At 38.4% G+C, this 22,010-nt stretch overlaps 1 protein-coding gene across 2 annotated transcripts; it reads left to right on the forward strand.

Annotated features, from left to right (window-relative positions):
• The first annotated feature begins 12 nt into the window (after positions 1-12).
• On the forward strand, positions 13-21,507 carry LOC146461916 (uncharacterized). Of its 2 annotated transcripts, none has more exons than XM_085086349.1 (24): positions 13-344; positions 4,040-4,130; positions 5,020-5,318; positions 5,861-5,984; positions 6,994-7,053; positions 7,379-7,439; positions 7,753-7,799; positions 8,104-8,261; positions 8,889-9,154; positions 10,022-10,246; positions 10,995-11,149; positions 11,494-11,572; positions 11,665-11,743; positions 12,064-12,131; positions 12,518-13,323; positions 14,153-14,291; positions 14,733-14,983; positions 15,319-15,395; positions 15,842-15,935; positions 16,511-16,557; positions 16,701-16,766; positions 17,954-18,059; positions 18,916-19,044; positions 19,561-21,507. In XM_085086349.1, the coding sequence occupies exons 1-24, from the start codon at positions 304-306 to the stop codon at positions 19,663-19,665; spliced, it is 3,573 nt and encodes a 1,190-aa protein (XP_084942475.1). In that variant the 5' UTR covers positions 13-303; the 3' UTR covers positions 19,666-21,507. The 2 variants fall into 2 exon arrangements, with proteins under 2 accessions (XP_084942475.1, XP_084942474.1); XM_085086348.1 differs by having other exon boundaries at positions 16,511-16,553; positions 16,697-16,766.
• Positions 21,508-22,010: the final 503 nt, after the last annotated feature.

Raw genomic sequence — 22,010 nt, forward strand, 5'->3', positions numbered from 1 at the left:
ACTTCGCACCCTAGAGACGCGTTGGGGTGAAATTGACAAGATTAGTATCCTTATCGTGGTTATCTCGCGTTAGCTTATCGCGTTCTTTGGCTTTGGCTTGGCTACATCTTTGCATTTGTGGGTTCTTTTCGAGAAGAAGACGACGATTTCGTGAAAAGCGAGCGAAGGACCTAATGTGATTGCAAAATCAAGCTATTCAACTCTGCTCAGTTGGCTTGGATCTTTCATTCCTGTGTTGTTTTATATGTTGCTCTATAAACGGATCAGACATTAGAGGGGGCAAGACCAGGGATCAGATTATAGATGAGTTCTGCTTCTGTGGCGAAAACTGTAGCAAAGAAATTGTGAGTATTCCACATAACCTTAAATTTCATTGGAGTTAGCCAACGACAAACAATCGATAATTTCTTAAGTGTTAAATGTTGTAATACAGTAGTTTGTAATACAGTAGTTTGTTTATAGTCTCAATGATCTTTAAGTGCGTGTATTTGCGCTCGCTGGTTTTTACAATACACACTCCGTTATGTTCTTCATTCGTGGGATTTGAGAGAGAAGCTTATCATACTTTTCCACCCCAGTTAAGTTGGTCCTTCTCTGAAATTCAAACTGTGAGGTAGATGTCTAAATGTAACTATAATTGCTCAATTAAATAAGCTTAAGCTTAGGTTCAAAAAGGAAATTCCAACTTTCAAGCTCTTAAACTAGATTAATTGAGCTCTGTGATGAAGGAAGAATTTTCACATTTTATAATGAATTCACCAATAATTAGCCTGTAAAAGCAGATGCCTTTTCCAGTTGTTGTTTCACGTGCCAAGTAGCTAGAGGATGTATATATGTGAACCAGAACAGGAGAAGCAAGTTCTTTGACATCAGTTTTTTTTGCAACCAATCGCAAATTTGGCTGCCATGTTAAAAGAAACAGCACACTTGAATAGACCATACTTATGTAGTAATTTTGGTATTGAACTGGCATAGCTTCAGCACTTGAGGCAATGTTTGTTATTATTAAAAACTGAATCATTGTATAATGCAATTCAAGGGATTTGATTGGCTTAGCGGCCATGGTATATGAGCTATTATACCATGGCCGAAAAATGGCGACCATTAAATTTTCTGCTGGTTATTCCTGCACAGCGAAATCAGTAGAATCTAGCAATATTTCTTGATTGTTTTTAATAAAACAATTATTCCATTTGCGCTTGTTGGACATGAGATGATTATAGCCAACTCGGTGCTATGCGCCTCGTCGTCTATCTATCATCTCATATCCAACGCGCGCTCGTGGAATAATTGTTAAATATTTCCTTCCCACAACAGCCTTCATTGCAAGCTAGATCAAGTGCAATACTGAGAATACGAATATGGTCTATTGTCAAGGAGTTTGCCTTACTTGTGTAAAAAGAAAAAAAAAATGATAGATGTGGTGGTCTCTTTAGATTAAGTGCATTGAGAAAAGGCTACCTCATGTTACATTACCCAGGCTGAGAGTCAGTTAAGAACATTTTAATTATGACCAAATGTTTTTAAAATGAACAGTATAAATACAGACAAATAAATATACAGGTAAAAATTCAATCTATATTGTCCAATTGACCCAAATAATAGGTGTCTTGGCCATGTCTGCATAAATTTATTGAAATACTATAACTAATAACTAAGAACATCTTAAGAACTTTTCAGGCTCAAATTGCCAAAAATAATAAGAACATTCAGCCTCAGCCCCAAAAGTAGATGTTCTTATAAAAAAGAGTGTGTGCATGTGTCCCCATGCACCCCCCCCCCCAAAAAAAAAAAAAAAGAAGAAGAAAAAACGATCGCAAGTTAGTCAGTGCAAACGCCAGATATGTTAAATTTAATAATGGTGCAAGAAATGTGATATATCAGGCTAAAAACATAACAAAGTAATGCAAACTGTCAACAAATAATTTCAATTAGTGTACTGAAACAACTTGTGCTGTCAAAGACAAAAAACAACTTACATGTATACTCTAACAGCGCGTCACAGTGGGGCAGGAGATGCAGGGCTAAAGCTTGAAACTTCAGCTCTAGAATCTCTTTATGGCAGCCAAATAATTTTAGCTTTAATTATCAGCTCAGTTAATGAAACCAAAAATTTGTCTCCACTCCAATAGTTTCTTTACAAACTAAACCCTGGCTAATAGGTAACTAATAATAATTTTAATTTATTATTATTGCTGACTTGGCAGGCAGATTATAAAAGAAAACCCTATTACAATAAAAATTTATTATAATGAAAATCTTTATTTGAGGATACCTACTTCACCAAGAGTGGTTTACAGAAGGGTCCTTAGTACTAGAATACATAAGTCAAATAATAAAACTAATACAAGAAAAACAAGATGTTAAATATATTGCAAAACTATAACAGACTATGTTATATACACATAAATTAATTTTCTTTGCACTCCTGAATTGAAAAGTAATCATAACATTGTTATAAATACCTGTAAAATGTTTGCAGTGATAGGCAATGGTACATATATGTATATTAACACAATCTCAAATTTTTGATAGCAAAACTCTTAACATTTCCTAAAAAGTTACTGATAATTTTACAGCCTTTGAAAGTAGTTAAAAATTCAAATCTACAGCCTATATTTAATATGTCGTTTGCAATATCATAACTCTGTTTGACTTTAACGCTACACTGACAAAAAATTAATTTATTTCATTTTTAGTTAATTTGATAGTATCAATTTCTTGATTTTTATTTTTTTAAATCCCAGTACAATTAAGAAGGGCAATTACAGAATTACCACATAATTAGTGCAAGAGTAAAAATATCCAAGGATTTCCTGTAATTCTGTCTTTTTAATAAATTATTATTGCCTTGAAAGAATCAGCTAGTTACCTAAAAAATAAATCTTTTGAACCAAGGTATACAATGATTAACATTTTTATCCAAAATGTTTAACTCTACTCAGACATTTTTCTTAGAGAAAGCTGTGAACAATCTTTCACTAATGTATTGTTTTATTCAGAAAATTTCAAAGGTAAAAGTTTATGTGTATTTACTAATTAATCCGAGGTAGAAATTTGCTGACTTCTTCCTACAAAAATGACAACTCATGTTTCAAAAGTAACTATTGAAATGATAAATATCATTTAATTCTGAATAAAATTATTTTTAGAATAGTTGTTTTCCTTTGAGGGACCATTTCTATGAATAATTAATCATCATTTTCCACTCAGCATAATTATTCAGTAATAACCATTTTCCTGTTTTTAACTGTAATCAAATACATATCTCAGTTCAATGTACATTGTTTAGAAGTTACAACCAATCAGGTAACTTAAACTAATGAGACAAATATCTCTGCTCAAGGTGACAAAATCAGATTCATTCTGAAAGCTGTGCAGCCAGGCTCTTAATTTTGTCAGAAACAAAACTACTAGAATGTGGATGGAGTGTTACAGCTCTCCAGATTATTAATTATTCATGTTAAAATAACATTCTACTCTGTGTTTCCATGGTCTCAAAACTTTAACCCCACATCTTTGGTGTAAATCCTTTGCAACCTTTCAAATACTTGTTGTAGCAATGGAGGCAGTTGACCACAGACTTGCTGTATAATTCCAGTTAGTGATTCTGTTTTCACAAACGACGTGGCGTTGAACTCGATTATGATTTTTCTTGATTATCTTCTTTGGAATAATATATGAAGAGGATTTCAAAGAGGTCTTCAAATTGTCGCCGTTGCCCTAAATCCTGCCTGTATTTCTTGGCAGAGGAATCTGACTCCGAACATGGCAGCCAAGAAATGTATGACTCACGTAATTAATGTCAGTAATAAGCTCCTCTTGACTGTAAAATTTAGAGCAGCTCTTCAAACCCAATTGCTATAATATTATATTTTTCTTTGTTAATTATTTTTCTTTTTCAAATTTTATGTTATATCTGGTGCATTTAATAATAGTACAAGTTAGTGTCTTGTACTAATCACATTTCTGTTTTGCTGTATATGTATAGGTCCTTATACTGAACATTAATTAATGTCTTCCTGTTGTTTGTTTACAGGAAGTACTATCTTGATGTTCAAAGAAGAGAGGATGGTTTCGATTTATCTGGGCCATGTCTTCCCAAAGAGGACCCTGTTCCCTTAAGAGCTGTAAGCAATAATTGCATGCTTGTGTTCATGAAGCACATCCCCAGTGTAGTTTGAATTTCATTTACACTTGACAACAAAATTACATGTTGCACTGAATTCTGTAACACTGTCTTGTAACTGAATGTTGCTGAACACCTCAGGTTAAATTGAATTACTGTAACACTGGAAATTTTGATATTTTTTTAAAATGTCTTTGCAATTTTTTCATTTAACTTTTCTTATTGTATGTACTTTAATTATTTTTGTCTTGATCAGGAAGTTAATCTTGAGAATGATGTGTTATTCAGTCAATGACACAGGTGTACTCAGAAAAAAGTATTCAGAGTTTCAAACCTCTGACCTTCCGATTACCAGTTCGGATGTTGATCTACAGGAGACTAATGTGGGAGCTGGGCGATTAAACTAGGTTCATATGACCAACATCCTGCATAGTGAGCGCTAGGATTTGACTGTCAGTGTGTGACTTATATGCGGTGGAAAAAAATGTTTTATTAAAAACTGGATCATTGTATAATGCAATTCAAGGGATTTGATTGGCTGAGCGGCCATTGTATATGAGCAATTATACCATGGCCAAGAAATGGCGGCCATTATATTGTCTGCTGGTTCTTCTCTCACAGCGAAATCAGTTAGATCTAGCAATATTTCTTGATTGTTTTTAATAAAATAATTATTCCACTTGCGCTTGTTGGATATGAGATGATTATAGCCAACTCGGTGCTACGCGCCTCGTTGGCTATCTATCATCTCATATCCAACGCGCGCTCGTGGAATAATTGTTAAATAGTATATTTTCTATTCTCGTGTATTTATCAGGCTATTGATACACCATCACATTTATTCCAAATTGTGTAAGGCTAATTTCACTTATACTCTTTTCCTGATCTAGGGTCCAACATTAGACTATGATGGAATTCATGACAGAAGTTTAAAACACTACTTCCACAACAACAGCATCAAAAGGCAATTGCAGAAAATGCAGACAGTGCGGGACCAAGATTCACGGGAGGGGACAGTGCGAAGACATGTGGACCAGACTATGGCGTCAGTAGATTATCGTCTCAAGCCTGGGCCTATTTCACCGTATGCTTTGCCACAGACTGTAAAGCCTTGTCCTCCTCCTCACCGACCACAGGCATTGATGACTGTTGATCAGTACATGAGGACAAAGCAGGGCATGAAACGAAGGTACGTGTAATGAATTTAAGACGTCAGTACAAACTGTGTTCTTTAGCAAACATCTACCCTTAAGCGTTAAACCAAGATTAAACAAAGAATGGTACACAACTTACAATTTTTTTTGGCTCTCGAGAGAAGGCTGTCTCGTCTCTCGGGACGCAACTGTTATCTCTTGAGACAAGAGTTGCATCTTGTGTGAGGGTGGTTACTTACTTTTGAGCGGTACTGTAGTTATCAAGTCGTGTCCTGTTTGGCTGTTGCCAAATTTGAGTTAAATTTTTGTTGATAGTCCTGAAGATTTTTGTTTCTTGTACAGTCTGATTAGTTTACTGTGTTTATTTTCGTTGTGATTTGGTAGAATGGTTAATTTGGTTTTGATTTTAATTTTACATCATGCAAACTCAATATTGAAAACTACTCTAAAAAAGTGCAGACTGAGGTATGTTTTAGAGTCAGTGTCCAAGAGGGGGTTAGTCTCCTTCCTCAGGAGTCTTGCCACACCACCATTATGTTTACTAACTCTAAAATTGATGCATTTCTTTCTATTTTAGGAAAACCCCTTCTAATGTTGTTGGAAAACCCAGAAGAATTCTGAGGCGTTCTCCTCCTCAGCATGTCACTCGAGATGAAAGAGAGAGACTGGTCAACATGGCAAGCAAACTGATTGTTGCTACGGTAATTACCTCCTCAAAATGTCTGGTAGAACTAAGTTGGCAGTATTAAAGGCTTGATGTGCATGTGAGGAAAATGCAAGCCTTTGATACCAATGTACATTTGAAAAAAGCAACCAAATGATAATTGAACATACAGCTGCAGTCAAGTAATGCTGGCTGCTGGCACAGTGTGAGATACATGTACTACTAACAGTAACATACTGTAAATATGCCTGAGTGTTCTTGTCTGGAGAAAAAATTTTCCATTGGGATTTTTTCAGTAGTCATATTTTGGGAGTTTTTATTAGATTATTTTTATTTTAAAATAATATGTTAATACAAAATTGAGTAATTTATTATAAGCAAACAATGTTTCAATATCTTCAGGATGTCATTTTGACAATGACATCCCACAAGATTTAGAAATGTTGTCTGCTTATATCATTTATTTTTGTATGAAAATACTTCCTTTCAACCTTACTTATCCTGATCTTTAAAATAAATTTTGTGAAATAGCCAAGGTTACTTCTGCTGTTAAGTGGCATTAAAGTATACCTGCCAACTTTTTCTCAGTCGAACGCGTGATATTTTTGTCTCGTTGTGACAGGGATTTCCAAAAACGTCCGAGCCACTTCTGAAGATTTCCAACGATTTTCCGAAGACTTCTGAGCATTGCCGAAAATGTCCAACGGTATTCCGACGACCTTTGAACACTTACGATTCGAACGGATTGTAGACATTTTAAAGCTTTTGCGATTGTTATAAGAAGCAAAGAAATAAAACATAACAAATCTAAAATGAAATGAAGTTTTTTATGAACAACTCGTCTGGATTTGAGAGTCAGGCGTGAGAAATTGTCCGTGATGCGTGAGATCGATGTCTTTAGTACGCAGGTGTGAGACTCACGCATAATGCGTGAGAGTTGGCAGGTATACATAAAAGTGCTCTCATTGAGTTAAAACTGTGTGTTTAATGACAAACTGGCATGTGGATACCAGTAATCAGATGATTGTGATTTTGATTGTTTTCAGGAAACAGTTGCCTTGCCTGCAACTAAGAAACAGAGCAAAGGCTTTCAAACTTCTGAGAAGGTAACTTAGGGTTGGATTAGAAAAAGTTAGTGAGCATACCAGATGCATGGACAGGTAGATTTATTGGTATAAAGCCTGGTCTTTTAGTTGCCACTCACAGTTTTGTTGTGATCTTCAAAGGTATGATGTCATTCCTGATCACTACATTTGTTCATGACAAGACTGAAAATTCAACACAGAAACTCTTCTTACAAGTTTATTTCATTCCCTGCTGTTGTGTTTTAGCTACAGTGTACAGATGCACGTAACTGGTCAAACAATTGATTAGTGAATTGATTGGTTGATAGTAGGTTGAATACATGACTGATTACCGATATCTCTTTAGGATATTCCCAGACTTCAAAGGGAAAAACAACGTCAAACAGCAACAGAGTCGTTCTCATCAGGTACCGTGCATATCAAACAAACACTAGTGGCTACTGCCTCTGTTTAAAATGTATGACTGTTCAGGTGAACAGTTTTACTTCTTAATGCCAGGAGTGGTCCTGTTATAAGTGCTAAAAAAATTAAGATATTAGCATCTATACTCAATTGATTTTAATTGTAATTTTAGTCTTTTGTGTAATATTACTACTTGAAGGTGTATGTGAAAGTTAAGATTTTCACTGGTAAAAAAAACAATGGTTTTAGAATGATTACCATAATTTTTATTTCCCTGTATTTTCTTTTGAAGTTTATTGTCATTTTGTCTCTTTCTAGATTCAGAAGGTTCTCAAAAAATGTCCAGACGACCTGCCCCTCCAAAGGTTTGTGACAAATTTGACTTTTTTATTCCAAGTAGTTTTCAAGTTTTATTGCTGGAAACTAGTGTTCATTCATTTTACTAGTAAATGGGTTAGTACATCTGTCAAGCAATAAATATAGAAAGAGATTGTGATAATATTGGAACTTTTTTGAGACTTGCAACCTTTTTCATACAGTTTTCCTACATCATTAGTAAATATTTGAAAGATATTAAATACCTAGAAGTTAAAAGCCAAGTCCAGATTTCTGTCTAACTTTTCTCTAGCTATGTTTAAAGTGACTTTGATTGTTGTTATTGTTTTCCAGGGTAAACCCAGATCAGCATCAGCTCCACACAGGAGACCAGAATCCACATTTTTCAAATCGTCTGCATCAAACAGAGATGGAAAGAAACGCAGCAAGAGTGGTGTTCATGTTGTTTTGCCAGGAGGATCACAAAGTGACGATGATGATGACCGACTTAGGTGAGGGGGCCTGCAGGGTGTAAGCTAGTGCTCCATCACTGCTAGGGCTATAGAATGGCAAAATTCGAGACTTGCCGAGACCCCGAGACTCTCATTTAAAATCTGAGACCAAGACCTGACTATTTTTGTTCAAATCCGAACCCTAGACAATGCGAATAAAAAATCTGAGTTACAAGATGCCGTGAAATCAGCCTTACTCTTTTTCAGGCATAACTGGCAATTTACGAGCAGAATTTATCCAAGCCCACATGTTTCACAGCTTGCGCGATTGCGATGTTGAGCCGCTTTCCACAATTTTTTGTTTTGTTGTTGTTTTATGACGGTCATTCAGACTTAGCAACTTGGCTCCAAAAACGAGATTGCAAGACCCGCTTTGTTTTTTACGAGCTCGAGATTCAAAGACTCTAGTTTGAGATGCTGAGATTTCGAGACTCCCCGAAAATTTGCCGAGACCCATCATTTTTCAAGGACCATTCCATACCCCTACTGCTGGCAGTTTATAATGTGTTTCCATTCAACGAGACTTATTGGTATTGCCACTCCCTGGATTGGTTCCTACACTGTAGTTACTAGCTTATGTACATGTTTGTGAGCACTAAGACTTGAAAATATTTCATGGTTTTGTAGTTCCCTGGTTGGTCGAATGAATTTGGAGGGACGTGTGAGCAGTGTTGTGGCATCTCACCACCAATCAAAAGACACCAGGCCTAAAAGCGCTGGTGTTCCATTGAAGTCGCAGGCTGCCGGTCCAGACGAAGATAGTTATGATGATGAAGAATTTGAAAGTGTGGGATCTCCTAGGTTAACCTCAACTCGCGCAACTCCAAGACTGTCGTGGATGGAACATGAGCACGACATGATTGACATGTCCACACAGACGGTTGTTCATTCAGGTAAATGTATATTTCAGTTTGTAATCCACATGGAGTCATTTCCTTTGCTTGCGTGTGGGAGATTGCAAGGAACATAAACTAGATGAGCTTGCACCAGTCTCAAGAGTCTCTAGGGACAGTTGATAGAAAATTCTGAAAGTGCATGCAAGTTCTCCTTCCTGCTTTGCTCTTGTCCCTAATTAGAGCTCCCTTAGAAGCTTATTGGATGGCCTCCTCTGCAAAGGTAGCCTGTGCCACAAACGGACTATAACCCCCAGTTATTACCAGGGCAGATGCCTTCTAAATTTGTGTGAAATGTGTACCTTATTTTTAATACGAATGATTCCCGATGAAAAATTATAGAGAACATAGTTTTTGAATGATCAGATTGCATTGTTGAAAGAGTTTATGCAACCCTGTTGTAAGTGACTTTTTGAGCCTGAATTTTTTGTTCAACTTAAAATCTTCTAAATTGTGGCTTTGGACAGAAAATCCCACCCCCTTGTCAGGTACAACGTAAAAACAAGTCCACTTGCCAAAAGTTGCGTGATTCCGAGCAAAAAAATTCTGTCTAAAAAAAGTCACTTAAGATAGTGTTGCATAGCCTGCAAAGCATTCATTTCGGTTGGGGTTTTATGCTTTTTCTCGCTTTTTGACCGCGCGGATATTGGGATGAGGGCGTCTGTCCATCCGTCCGTCTGTCTGCTTTTTTTTCTTTCTTTTTGTTTTTGGCTCGTCCCAATTTCCACTGTTTGAATGCGAAAAACGCACAAAACTAAACAGAAATGCTTGCTACGCCGGCTAAGTGTTGCATAAAACTCTTCATTTCTTAATTAGCATCACTGTCTATTTTGTTCTTGTTTTTTATTTTCGGCTGTTCTATTCTAGGTACACAAACTATTAAACAGGATGATGAAGACCTTGAGCAGATTGACAGACAAATCATCCTGCCTCCAAGACTTATGCCAATCAAAAGAAACAGCCTGGAGGAAGTCAACGAAGTGTGTGTGTCTACAGAGACAGCAACAGTTGGTGCCAGCACCGCAAGCATACCAACCTCAACATCTCTTTCTGCAGAGACACAGACTAGAAACAGAGATCTCGAACCTAAAGGTAAGCTTGGGTCACGAACTGTTAAAAGGTAAAAATCAGTGTAAGTTCATGTCCAATAGACCCTTCTCCAAAATGGCAGCCGAAAATTCAAATAAGTTCAAATTAAAAACGTATACCAGCACTAGAAAGAGCACTTTTACTTTAGTAACCCTGCAAAGTTTCAGCATATCAGGTGTAATATCAGCTGAGAAAATGTGAGTTGAAAAATGAAAAATTTACAGACGTTTATATGACTGGGGGTATGACGTATACCCCCAGTCATACAAACGTCTGTAAATTTGTCAAATTCCATCTTACATTTCCTAAGCTGATATAACACCTGATGCTGAAACTTTGCAAGGTTACTAAAGTAAAGGTGCTCTTTCCAGTTCTGGTATCAGTTTTTCATTCAGTTTAATTTTAACTCATTCAAATCTGTTGCCGCCATTTTGGAGAAGGGTCTATTCAATCGGTACAACAACAACAACGTTTTATGGTAGACCGTGGGCAGTCTCTTTTTTCTCTTAAGTTCTACAGCGCGCGATGGATCTAGCGAGCGGTGAGGCCGTGAACCGCAAGAAACGAGGCTCTCGTTCACTTTTCTAATTGCGTAATTTTACTGTCACTTTTCGCGTGTGATCTGGGGAAAAAGTACGGCTGCTCGCATTCTACGTTTATGGTAGTTTTTTAACATGAAGAATTAATACTGCTATCAGTGCTGGCACCGACGCATTGAATAAAGATGATTATTTTCCCCTTCCTTTGTCAGTTCTCACGTATGAAGTTTACGTTCTTACTGGCGACAAGTTGGGTGCTGGTACAAAGGCAGTAGTGAAGTTAACAGTGTTTGGAGAATATGGGAACTCAGGAGAGAGACAACTGCTGCGCTCAAGAACACACAGGACAAAGTTTCAGAGAGGACAGGTTTGTCTCTTGTTTGAAACGTTTTGCTGACCACGCTGTAGACTTTCCACAGAGAAAAAGTAAAATATAAGCGCAAGGGCAAAAAGTGGGGCAAGCATGGAGACGAATTAAATCCAAGGATATAAGAAATGTGTAATGTCGTAAAGTGCAAAAACATTGGTAAATTTATTTGCAAATTCACTGCCTGCACTCAGATTTACTGCGTGGCTGTCAAATTGGGGGAATTCTGGCTTAGAGATGTGGTTTTGGTGACTCGGAATGAATCAAAGAATTGCGGAAAACTTTCCATTGATCGTTCAACGTACTCCTCACATGCTAATCCAGTTCCTTGGTTGTGTTTTCAGGTGGACATCTTCGTCGTCGACTCGGTTTTCCTTGGAAAGTTGACAAGTATTAGAATCGGTCACAGTGAAACTAAATTAGGTAAGTTGTGTCCATCGACTTGTCTAAAAGTTGTTTTAATTCTCGTGGATAAATCTGTTCTGATTCTTTCTTTCTTTCTTTTTCGATATTAGGTTATGGTTGGTTCTTGGACAAGGTGTTCGTAAAGGAAGGCCCCGAGGCAACCCGAGCATTCGAGTTTCGTTGTAACAGGTACTAAATGAATATAATTGCAAATAGTAAGTAACATCCGTGAACTGATGATGAAGCATCCGAAACATGCCTCCAGCTAAACCGAAAAGTTATTTCGTTTTGCTCAAGATGATTGATCTCTACTTTATTGTTGTGAAATTTCGGGAAACAATAAGTACGGTAAATTATTATTGTTTATTTATGAATGACCCCAAATTGGAGTCATCCAAAAAAAAAAAATCCGATGAAACTCTCAGACCGTGTGACCCTCGGTTGATATCTCCTCTGCGGTCAACTGATCTTGTTACATTTTTACTAATTTTTGTTTAATTTTTATTTAGATGGTTATCATCACGTGACGATGATGGGCAGATTATTCGAGACCTTCCGGTGTGCGACGTTTTACCAGGTAATAAAAACACTGAACTCTGCCTTTAGCGCGCGTTACCTCAGTCTGCATAGTGTTCAGAGACGCACGGTGGAGGCAATACACTTCAGAAAAGAGGGCTCTCCTCTCACGCAACCTCGTTTCCGGTGTTCCCCTCTTCTCCAACAGGGGAGACCCTGGGAACGAGGTTGTCCTCTCTAGAATCACGCCCATGTTTGTCGTTTATATGTTGGACTTTTGGTCCTGTTACAAGAAAATGAATGTCAAACAATTGCGGCATGGCAGACAATAGCATATCTCATAGTTATCCCAAAATTCGTGTCTCCTTTAAAGCACGATTGATAAATTCAACTTTCCCATTGTAAAGTTTGATTGATTTCTGTTTTGTTTTTTTCTCCTTTAAAAAGCGTCGCATCTGGCGGCTGTTTTACCAAGAATCGACGAAAGACAGGACGACGACTTTTTCATGAGAGGCGGCAGCGGGAGTGACAGCTTCTCAAGTGGTGAAGAAGATGTCCCGCCTCCTGACTTACGAGAAGTGAAAAAGAAATCGAAAAGCAAAGAAGACTCACTAAGAGAAAAGCCTCCATTGCCTTCAAAGCATGCAGAACCTCCGGTCGTCCCCGCGCCTGTAGATTCAACGCCGGTAACACAGGAAAGCAACGTTGACGAAGATGGGTTTGTGGCCGTCAAGGCTGAAAACTTATTCGATATCAGCGAGGGAGAGGAAGACGATGAAGATAAAAACGATGATTCAGAAAGCGAGGACGAGAAAGTAGACTCTAAACAGGGTAAAAAGCGAAGAGAAGAGGAGGAAGAAAACTCAAGTGAAAGCGAGGAAGAAGAAGAAGAGGAAAAGGACGTGGAAGACGAGAAGAGAGGAACTGCAACGAGACGAGGCTCTGATCACCTTAAAGTGGTTTCCACGGCTTTGTCATCGTTCCTGAACCCTGGAGAGAAGGCTAGCAAGAAGAAACCCGCAAGTCAGGAGTCTGAGCCCGAAGCAAAAGACAACGAAGAAGGGGAAGGAATAGGAAAGGAAAAAACGGAAGAAAATAATGAGAAAGAAGAGGAGGAAGACGATGAGGAGGAGGAGGAGGAGGAGGGAGAGGAGGAAGAGGATAAGGAAGAAGATGATGCAAAGCCTGCGAAAGAGGAAGAAGAGGAGGAGGAGGAGCCAAGGGTGGAGTTTACTGGTGAAACGAAACCGGAGGTAAAGTTCAATCAGCTTATTTTCATAGGCAGACAAAGCATCGCACAAACAAAATAATTCCCGCATAGGTTATGCTGTAATGCCTTAGTCCGGCTGAAACGAGGACGAGAGTTGAACTCATTGAGAGTGCACGACAGTCGATCAGAGTACACGCCGTCAATTTGAATTCTATTTTTGAGAAAATTTGAACTGATTCAAACTTCTTGAAATTACGCAGCGAGAGTCGACGAGCATGACTTTGATCTATTGGAACTTAATTGAACCGATTCAAACTCTTTGAGAAAGTATTAGAGTTGAAGGCAAGGGGAGGTCAGCTAAGTGGCTCTCGTTTACGTTTGATATCATGCAGACAAACAAGTGTTCTTCTACAACTGACTCAGTGAAGAACGTCTGAAAAAACGTAAAAGATATTGACCATGAACGATAAGACCCAAAAGCTTTCTGTAGAGCGTTTGACCTATAAGCCTTTTTACATCAGTTCTTCTTGTTAGAAAATGAAAGGACGGGAGGTTTTTAGGGCTTAAAATTTACATATTTCCCGCAGGCAAAGAGAAAAACAAAATATGCGCATGCTAATAAGATCACCCCATAATTAAATAAATAAATAAATAACTTTAATAGTAACATCCTCGTGAGGTTTTTCAGGAACTATTATCTCTGCTAGCCGTAGCTTCAAATTCCGCCAGATTGCATCGTTTTCGATGAATTCATATTTTAAACAGGACAACGTTTCTTCACTCGAGTGTAGGTGAAACTAAACGTATGAAATGTCTCATGCAAGAGTTGTATTGATTGTTTAATCAATTCAGGGTGTTTTTTTTTTCAACAGCACGAGCGAGAGCGACCCATTTCTGCTCAAAGTGATGACTTTGTTGAAGGCTTCAGAGCTGGAGTTCGAGCAAAACACGAGAAAGAAAGGGAACGACACAGAGAGTCTGTCCATGAGAGTGAAAATGTCTTGAGAAAAGGTTTGTTAATGTGTTCTTTTTGAAACTAAGTGTTTGGCAGTGTTAGTAATGTTGCTAAATGTAAAGGAAGCTGCTGGTGATCATTCGAATCTAGGTAAAGAAAGTACGAAATAATTTCCCCAAATCAGCCTTCAAACTTGAGTGCATTTTGGCAACGATTGAAGGTAATTGTGTTGAGATCTGTTTTATCCCTTAGCTTTAATTGTTTGAACGAGATCTAACCAATGAGATCGAAGTATTGTGTTCTCAACCAATCAGTTGCACGCACTAACAACACGTCGCCTCCTCTTTTCCCGCGCTTGCCACTTGCTGTGACTTGCTGTTGGTACCGACTCCTGATTGGATCTTCACGCTTTTGGTCCCCACTTGGTGTTTTAGTTTCAGTATTTTCTGTTTCATAACGCTCATCACTACACTACTTTCACTTTCTTTTGTGTGTAGGTGTTTCCATTCATGATGCCGCCAGGACTGGAGATCTTGAGCGAATCAAAGAATTGATAAACGTGGTGCCAGAGATGAAGAACAAGCTTGATGAGCGTGGAATGAATCCGCTGCACATCGCTGCAGCTAATGGGAGACTGGACTGCGTCAAGTGGCTAGCTGTCAGCGGTGTAGACCTAGCAGAGGAGACGCCAACTGGCTATACCGCCATGCATTTGGCTGCTATGAATGGTCACGTGAACTGCATGATGGTGAGTTGAAAAAAGAATACTGAATATGATGTGCGTGCTATGCAATGACTTATTAAATTGGTGTTTTATTCTGTTTTTAACTTGTAATATGCCGGCCTACTTGTTTGTGGAGAAAATAAAATAAACTGAAACACTTGTTCCGTGACAGTTGTTAGTCTCCTTTGATACTCGGAAAAAGTTCTCTCAACAAGAGTCGAACCTAAGACCTTCTACCACTGAGCTACAGGAGACTCGTGGTAGCTAAGGCCATTAAACTATAGGTTCATGCGACAAACATCCTGCATACTGCTACTTCTTATGGGACAATTTTTCACCGATTTCATTTGTTCCTTTAGATTCTTTCAGCCATGGGAAGTACGTTAAGTTGCAGAACAGTGGATGAACTTACTCCTCTTCATCTTGCCTGTATGAGGTAAGCTTATTGCTTTGTAGATTTACTTTGTTGCAATAACAGGTAACGGTGAGTGACACCGTCAAGAAACTTAGCAGTTGCACAGCAAAAAATTGTTTTCTTTTGCAGTTGTTTCGTGTCTTTCATTCTATTAGTATCATCCGTCGTTAACAAATAAGATTTATTTTCGTGTATTCCGGAAGATTCCTAAGGAATGCTTCCTAAGAAAACAGGGTTAATGTTGAATTGAGAGATTCAGTAACATGTTCAATCCATTCACTGCAAACGATTTAACCTGTAATCATGGTTATGGTGCATTTTATCTTTAGCACTAAGGAAATGTTTCTTGCTTTTAATTTAGATTGACTTTGCGAAGTTATTTTAGAAGGTGTAGAAGTTCGTTGCTGAAAACGCCACAGCTGTATTTCAATTTAATTCCTGTTTTTTTTTTTTTTTATTTCTTGTAGCGGGTATATAGAATGCGTCAAGTGGCTTATTGCTAACAGAGCTAAAGTGGACGTGCTTGATAACAACGGGCGCACACCGCTGGATATTGCCGAGGTAAGTTCTTAAGTTGCACCGGGTTAATTAAGCGGAGTAGGAGTTGAAATCGGGAAAAATATGTCTGGCTGTAGTTTCTTACCCCGATCAACTTGATTTCATTCAGTTAACAAGCCTAAATAGTAGTTATGACATTTGAGCCTGGGGTTAAATATTCTTTCATTTAAAAAGGAACAACAAGCTATAAATTTCCAAAGGAAATTCATTTTAATACTTTTTCCGATCAATGGTTAGTTTCTTGTCAAAATTTTGAACAGTTACAAGCGACGAATTTTTTTTTTTTTTATCGTTTTGCGCGGGGTCAACTGGTCTATCAAATGCATAGGACCCTCATACGGGGATTTTCATATTGAGATTTTCTTAGTAGCTTTGCAATGAAAGCGCGCGTGGGGCCCACGGGTCAAAATGACGCAGTTGCCTCGTTTGTATGTCAAACCGCTGGTAAACGTAAAAACAGCTCTTCTGCTACAGTAGTACTATACGCGTTCAAAATCTTTAGTTAATGGTCTGCTTGAGCGCATGCTGGTTTGTGAGAGGACTTGAAAAGAATATAATGTGTTTTTCTTTTGTGACAGGAATACGGGCATGAAGAATTGGTGAAACTCTTGAAGAAATTTAGTAAGTTAAATTTGTATTCTATGTTTTAGAATGTTGCCTCACTTTTTTAGAGTGACTGTTGTTTCCTTTTAAAAGATCTTGGCTTGTTAATTTGCAGTGTTACGTTAACTCGAAATTAACGCGCGTTTTTTGTTGCCATTCAGAAAGAGAACTCACAAGGCAGGACAGTACACTCGCTCAGTTGATGACCAGCGAAAACAAGAGAAGGAAAAGGTAAGATTAAGAAATGCAAAGTCCGCAATTTATATAAAGATTACGCTGAGACCTTTCGTTAAATCAAGACTTTTCTGTGATATTTAACTTATTTAAGTGGCTGGTAAGTTAGTATCCCGGTAAGAGTGAGATATTAAGAAATACACGTTACAAAGTCCGCAACTGATTCGTATCAAGGTTGCAATGAGACCTTTCGTTTAATCAAGTACATGCAATCATTATTGGCTTATTATAACAGTCGTAAAAAGCGTACTGAACATCTCTAACTCAAAGCGAGTACGTCTAACGGGTGGCGTGCGAGAGAAAACTATTGATTCGTGTTTTTTCTGTTGATCAGGTGACAAAAATCCTGCATGATTGATTCAAGCTAGACTCGCCCCGATTACCAGCTGCCGTTCGAGAAATGAGCCCGCGCGCTTACCCCCTCGAAGTCTCTTCTCGCGGAGGAAAACCTGACACGAGGGAGCGACGGAAATCGAGCCTAGATTCAATCCCGTTCATTTCGTTTCTTTTTAACATTTGAAGATTTTAGCGATCTCGAGAACCGATAGATAGTTTATTGGATACAACTTTGCAACCGAAGGGTAGAATTACGTTATATTTACACTGAAGGATTAAAAAAATATTTATATAATAATATATAAAAAACACCTTAAATCACTACCGGATAATGACTAAGTAAGTTACTAAAAAGGCATGATTCTTCAGTGATTTAAGTCGCAGTAAGTCGAAAATCACTCCGTAGTAGTTGTCTCGACGAAATAAGCATTTCATCGTGAACTGTCATTTAAGTTGAGTTCGTCCAGTTCAGTTTCATTTCTATTAGATGAGTATAGATATTTTTACGTTAAGATAAACAGCAAGGTTTGAAATTTATTTTGAAGGCGATATGTGCCTGACCGACGTTAGCAAACGAAAGTTCCAAAGTGAAATGCTAGTTATTTTGTAGAAGTAACAAATTAAGTAGGGCCCCTGCTGCAGGGCTACCATGCTTAAATAAAAATGACTTGACTTGAGTTCTAGCATGCAGAACAGGCGTTATTTTTGGCGTTTTTCAGGCGCCCCTCCCGCCGCGCGTGACTCGCGCTTGCCTCCGCTCACCTGAGAAACGCCTGTTTTGCAGGCTACTTGAGTTTTTTCTCTGTGCGAAACTGGAAAAAGTGAATTTTGGCTAATTCCTCTTTCAGTGTTGACTCTATGGGTAGTGATCAGGACGGTGTACCATCTAAAGTGTCAGACAGTGGGGTCGGAGGGCTGGAGAGTGGAGAAGACAGCTGGATCAGTGATACAGAGGTCAGTCAGTTAACTCTAAGCTTCTTAGCTCAGTGTAACGCGCGGTACTTCACTGTGTTTACCCTTTAATCGTTTTCCGTGGGACTGCGCGAAACAGTTCTATCCAATGAATAACTGTCTCGTGGAAAGTAGTTTTGGAGTGCTTTCCATTTGTCTGAACTGGCCAGACCGGCCAGTCTGTAAATCGAACGTGCCATGAAAAAGAAAGTGCAATAAGACTGTTGAATTGTAAAATATTAAAAAGAAAACAAGAATAGAATAACATGGTGTATGCGGCTTCACTTGAAGTGGAAAAGAGTTTTTTTTGTTTCTTAATAAAATAAATAAGTTTGCTTTCTTTTCTAACATCCGTCTTGAAAAAAGTGAAAACAGTCACTGAGCCAAATAATCAGTCATTGATCAGAAATCAAGAAATGTAGATTTTCCATTTTAATCATCTAAATCCCAAGAGTGATGAGCGTCCAATTTCTCCTCTCAGTCACCGCTTGATTAAACATTCAGACCATAAGAATAAAGGAAATGATCACCAAAGATAACGTGCATTGATTTATAAACAAATTCTGTCAACTACAGTCAACTCCCTTTATTGCGGACACCGACGGGACCGCGAGTTAGTGTCCTTATTAGCGAGAGTTCTTATTAGCGGGATTTTTTTTCAGTCAAACGTCTGTACTCTAATTTTGCCGGGGATTTAGCTGTTGTCCGTATTATCGGGGTGTCCGTAATAGCGAGGTGTCGGCAAGGTTAGAGTTGACTGTAGTCCCATAATCAATATGTAGAGTTTAGTCAGGGGATAATATACATGTTATGTTAGGAATTAAAGGGTTTAACTGAAAGTTGTTTTTTTTTTAACCAGGAGGACGTGACAATAGAAGGCATGAAGGACACGAGACCAGATTCAGGTAGCAGGCAGCGGCCGGGCTCAGGAAGGGATCGGCCCGAGTCAGCGTCACAAGCCAGAACAGACTCCATCACAACAATAGAGGTGTGAATTCTACACGTCCGCTCTAATGGTTGTTGTTATTTAGTGCACTGTTCGTTCAGATTTAATTTCAAACTCAATATATTCACATTTATACAGTCACAACTAATACACCTGGCCCCAGTTGTTCAAAGAGCGGATAAATCACTATCCAGCGAATAATAAGTATCGGTTGGAGAACATTTTATCCACTGGATAGCGATTTATCCAGTGGATAGCATAATCCGCACTTTGAACAACCGCGGCCTGGCGGTTAAGCGATCATAACCCCAAACAAAAGAATGTTGAAGCTGCAAAGCGGTTAGTCAGGTCAGGACTGGTTTTGGTTGATTACTTGGTTGAAAAACAGTATGTTTGCTCTGTTTGGTTAGAGCACGCACGTGGAGCGAGTTTTTCTAACCAGTTAAAGAGGTCGCTGTGAAAACGTAGAAGTGGTGTTTATATTATTGCAAGCGGCACAAGCGCGCAATGTAACTGTGTTAAATAAAACCATCTCACTGACGCCTTCCTTTGTTGCAGGACAAGAAGAAGGTCTTTGAAAAACAGCAGAAGGTAATGAAGAAAAGAAACTCGAGTTTCTTGGACAGCATTAGAATGGAGGTGGAAAATGACGAGGACTTTTAGACATGTTTGCTGTAGGAAAGTCAGTTACCGCTGCTCGTTAAAAGATTGGAGGGCAAAGAGAAAGTGGAACCGAGATATGTCCGTGGGAATAGATGAATCATTCTACGTTTTATGTTTTTGGCTCCAAGAAAGTAGACAGTGAAGACGCCGGATCAAGACGTACAGTGATCTCTATGGCGTTGTCCAGGGAATGATGTAATGTAAGATTATAAGTGTAGATTGTAACGGGTCAATTCTTCATAGCCCGTTTCGTAAAATCAATTAAGTGGATGACTCTGTTAAGTGCATAATCCTTGTATAAAATGTATTCAGTGAGTTCATCAATTCATATTTTATACATAATCGGCTGGATAAGGATTTCTCAAGTTATTGCGTAACGTTAGTCAATCTACTAGGACATTAGACTGCGTTTTCCCGCGCATGGCATTTGTCGCATGTTTTCCCGCGCTTTGCCCCGGTCACTGTTTCCCGCGCATGTAACCAGTTTGCATGTTTTTGCTTCGAACTCTGATTGGTCAAACAGCGATCGCTGGGACTTAAATAATGTAGATAACACATTTTATAGAATATATTCTAGTGATTTGTGAAATGATCATAGTTTTCATAAGGTCACTTTTGCACTCGCGGCTTCTAGCTTAACGCGCTTCCTGATTGTAACCGGGTGTAATTCACAGTATTAAATTTTAAAACGTCAAGGAAATGAACTCTGGACGTACAAGAAGCGTTAATATTGTAAAATGGATGATTACAATAACATAGAGCATTAGCAATAAACCAAACCCCATTATGAGTTTCTGATAGTGCATGGTTAAAGCATGTTCAACAGTTAGCGAACTGCTTGGCACACGTGCAAAATAAAACACTCGGTTCGTTTTCCGTCGTAGCTCAGGTGTAAACATTAAGGCGTGAGGTTTTAACAAGACAGATGTTCTTCTGAATATGTCCCTTATGGGCCTACTTCAATTTCAGTGAGTAAACTTTGTGTTTCCAAGTACCTGTAGTTCTTTTTGTATATTGGCCAAACTCTACTCAAGAGCCGAGTTTGATTGATAGAAATTTTATTTGCTTTGGTTTTTCGTTAGCTAATCCTAATGTTTGAAAACGCGTGAAGCATATTTCAAATTTATCACAGCATTTTTTTTTTCATGTGTCGGTCAAGAACAAAAACCAACTTAATCTTAAGTTTTCCGATGCTTGGCACCGAGAGAATGTTTTCCCACGGTTTGCACTGGTTGGATGTTTTACTTTGAGTTCTGATTGGCTTATTGCATTGTTTTAGTTTGCTGTGATTGGTCAGATGTAATTATTTATGTTTTGTATGCGAGTCATACGAATAACCGCTTTCTTTGAGCTTAATTTGCTTGTAGGCACTCTCAACTCAGTTCAATTACTTTTCGAGCATGAAAAATGTTTTCGTCGTCTTTCTTGTTAAAAATTATTTATCGTGGAAGACTTGCCAAAGTTCTAGGGTCATGTAAGGTTTACCTTGCCATGCGTTCATCTTTTATAGAAAAGATCTATTTATGAAACAACAATGTTGTTGTCTTGTTTGCAAGTGAGTATCAGGAATTATTTATCAAACATGCCTCAGGAAAGTTTTTTTGCCGTGCAAGAATAATCCTTGTACCTCTACTTGGCTCGTGACGCAACAAAAAGCGTAGCGTGACAAACCGTGACTCAAGCCAATTCAAGGGTGTTGCGTGACGAATCAAATAACTGATGTACAAGGGACTAAGATTGCACGTGATCAGAGAAAATACTTCAGGAGAAAGAAAATAAGGCGTTTTAGCTTTTGTACAGTAACGACAGGTTTTGAAATAAAACGTACTATTGAAACTGAAAGGAGATGTTTTACTTGGAATAAGAGGGAGGAAGGAGAGGTCCCATTCAATTCCCAGAAGGCGTTCTCACCTTATGTACTCTGTTTGTTTTTTCCTTGATTCATCGTGCGGTTCCTCTGCTCCTCCCAGACTAAAAAGCTGTTCCCCTTATAAGCGCGCTTTACAACAAGGCATTCTCTACGTCAGAGCTTCTCCCTTTTGTGCCTTGCCAATAGGCCCTGGGGTCGTGCCACTCTCGGACCCAGAGCCTTTGGCTGACTGCGCAAGTCTGAAAGGAGCTCTTCCCTGGGTCGGGAATGCATAAGAAACATTGAACCATTTGTGATTGAATTACTACTCAGCTAATGAAGAGATTCTAGAAATCGACAGGAAACGCACTAAAATAAAGACAATCGGATTAATTTTACCAGCTTTACAGCTATTTCAATTAACGTTGTCGGATTAAAATCAAGCTAAAAGACAAGACCGCAATGTTTTGTGTGATTATTTTTTATGAACAATTTC

Source organism: Pavona decussata, unplaced genomic scaffold (genome assembly GCF_977016875.1).
Source record: "Pavona decussata unplaced genomic scaffold, jaPavDecu1.1 SCAFFOLD_193, whole genome shotgun sequence".
NCBI lineage: Eukaryota > Metazoa > Cnidaria > Anthozoa > Scleractinia > Agariciidae > Pavona > Pavona decussata.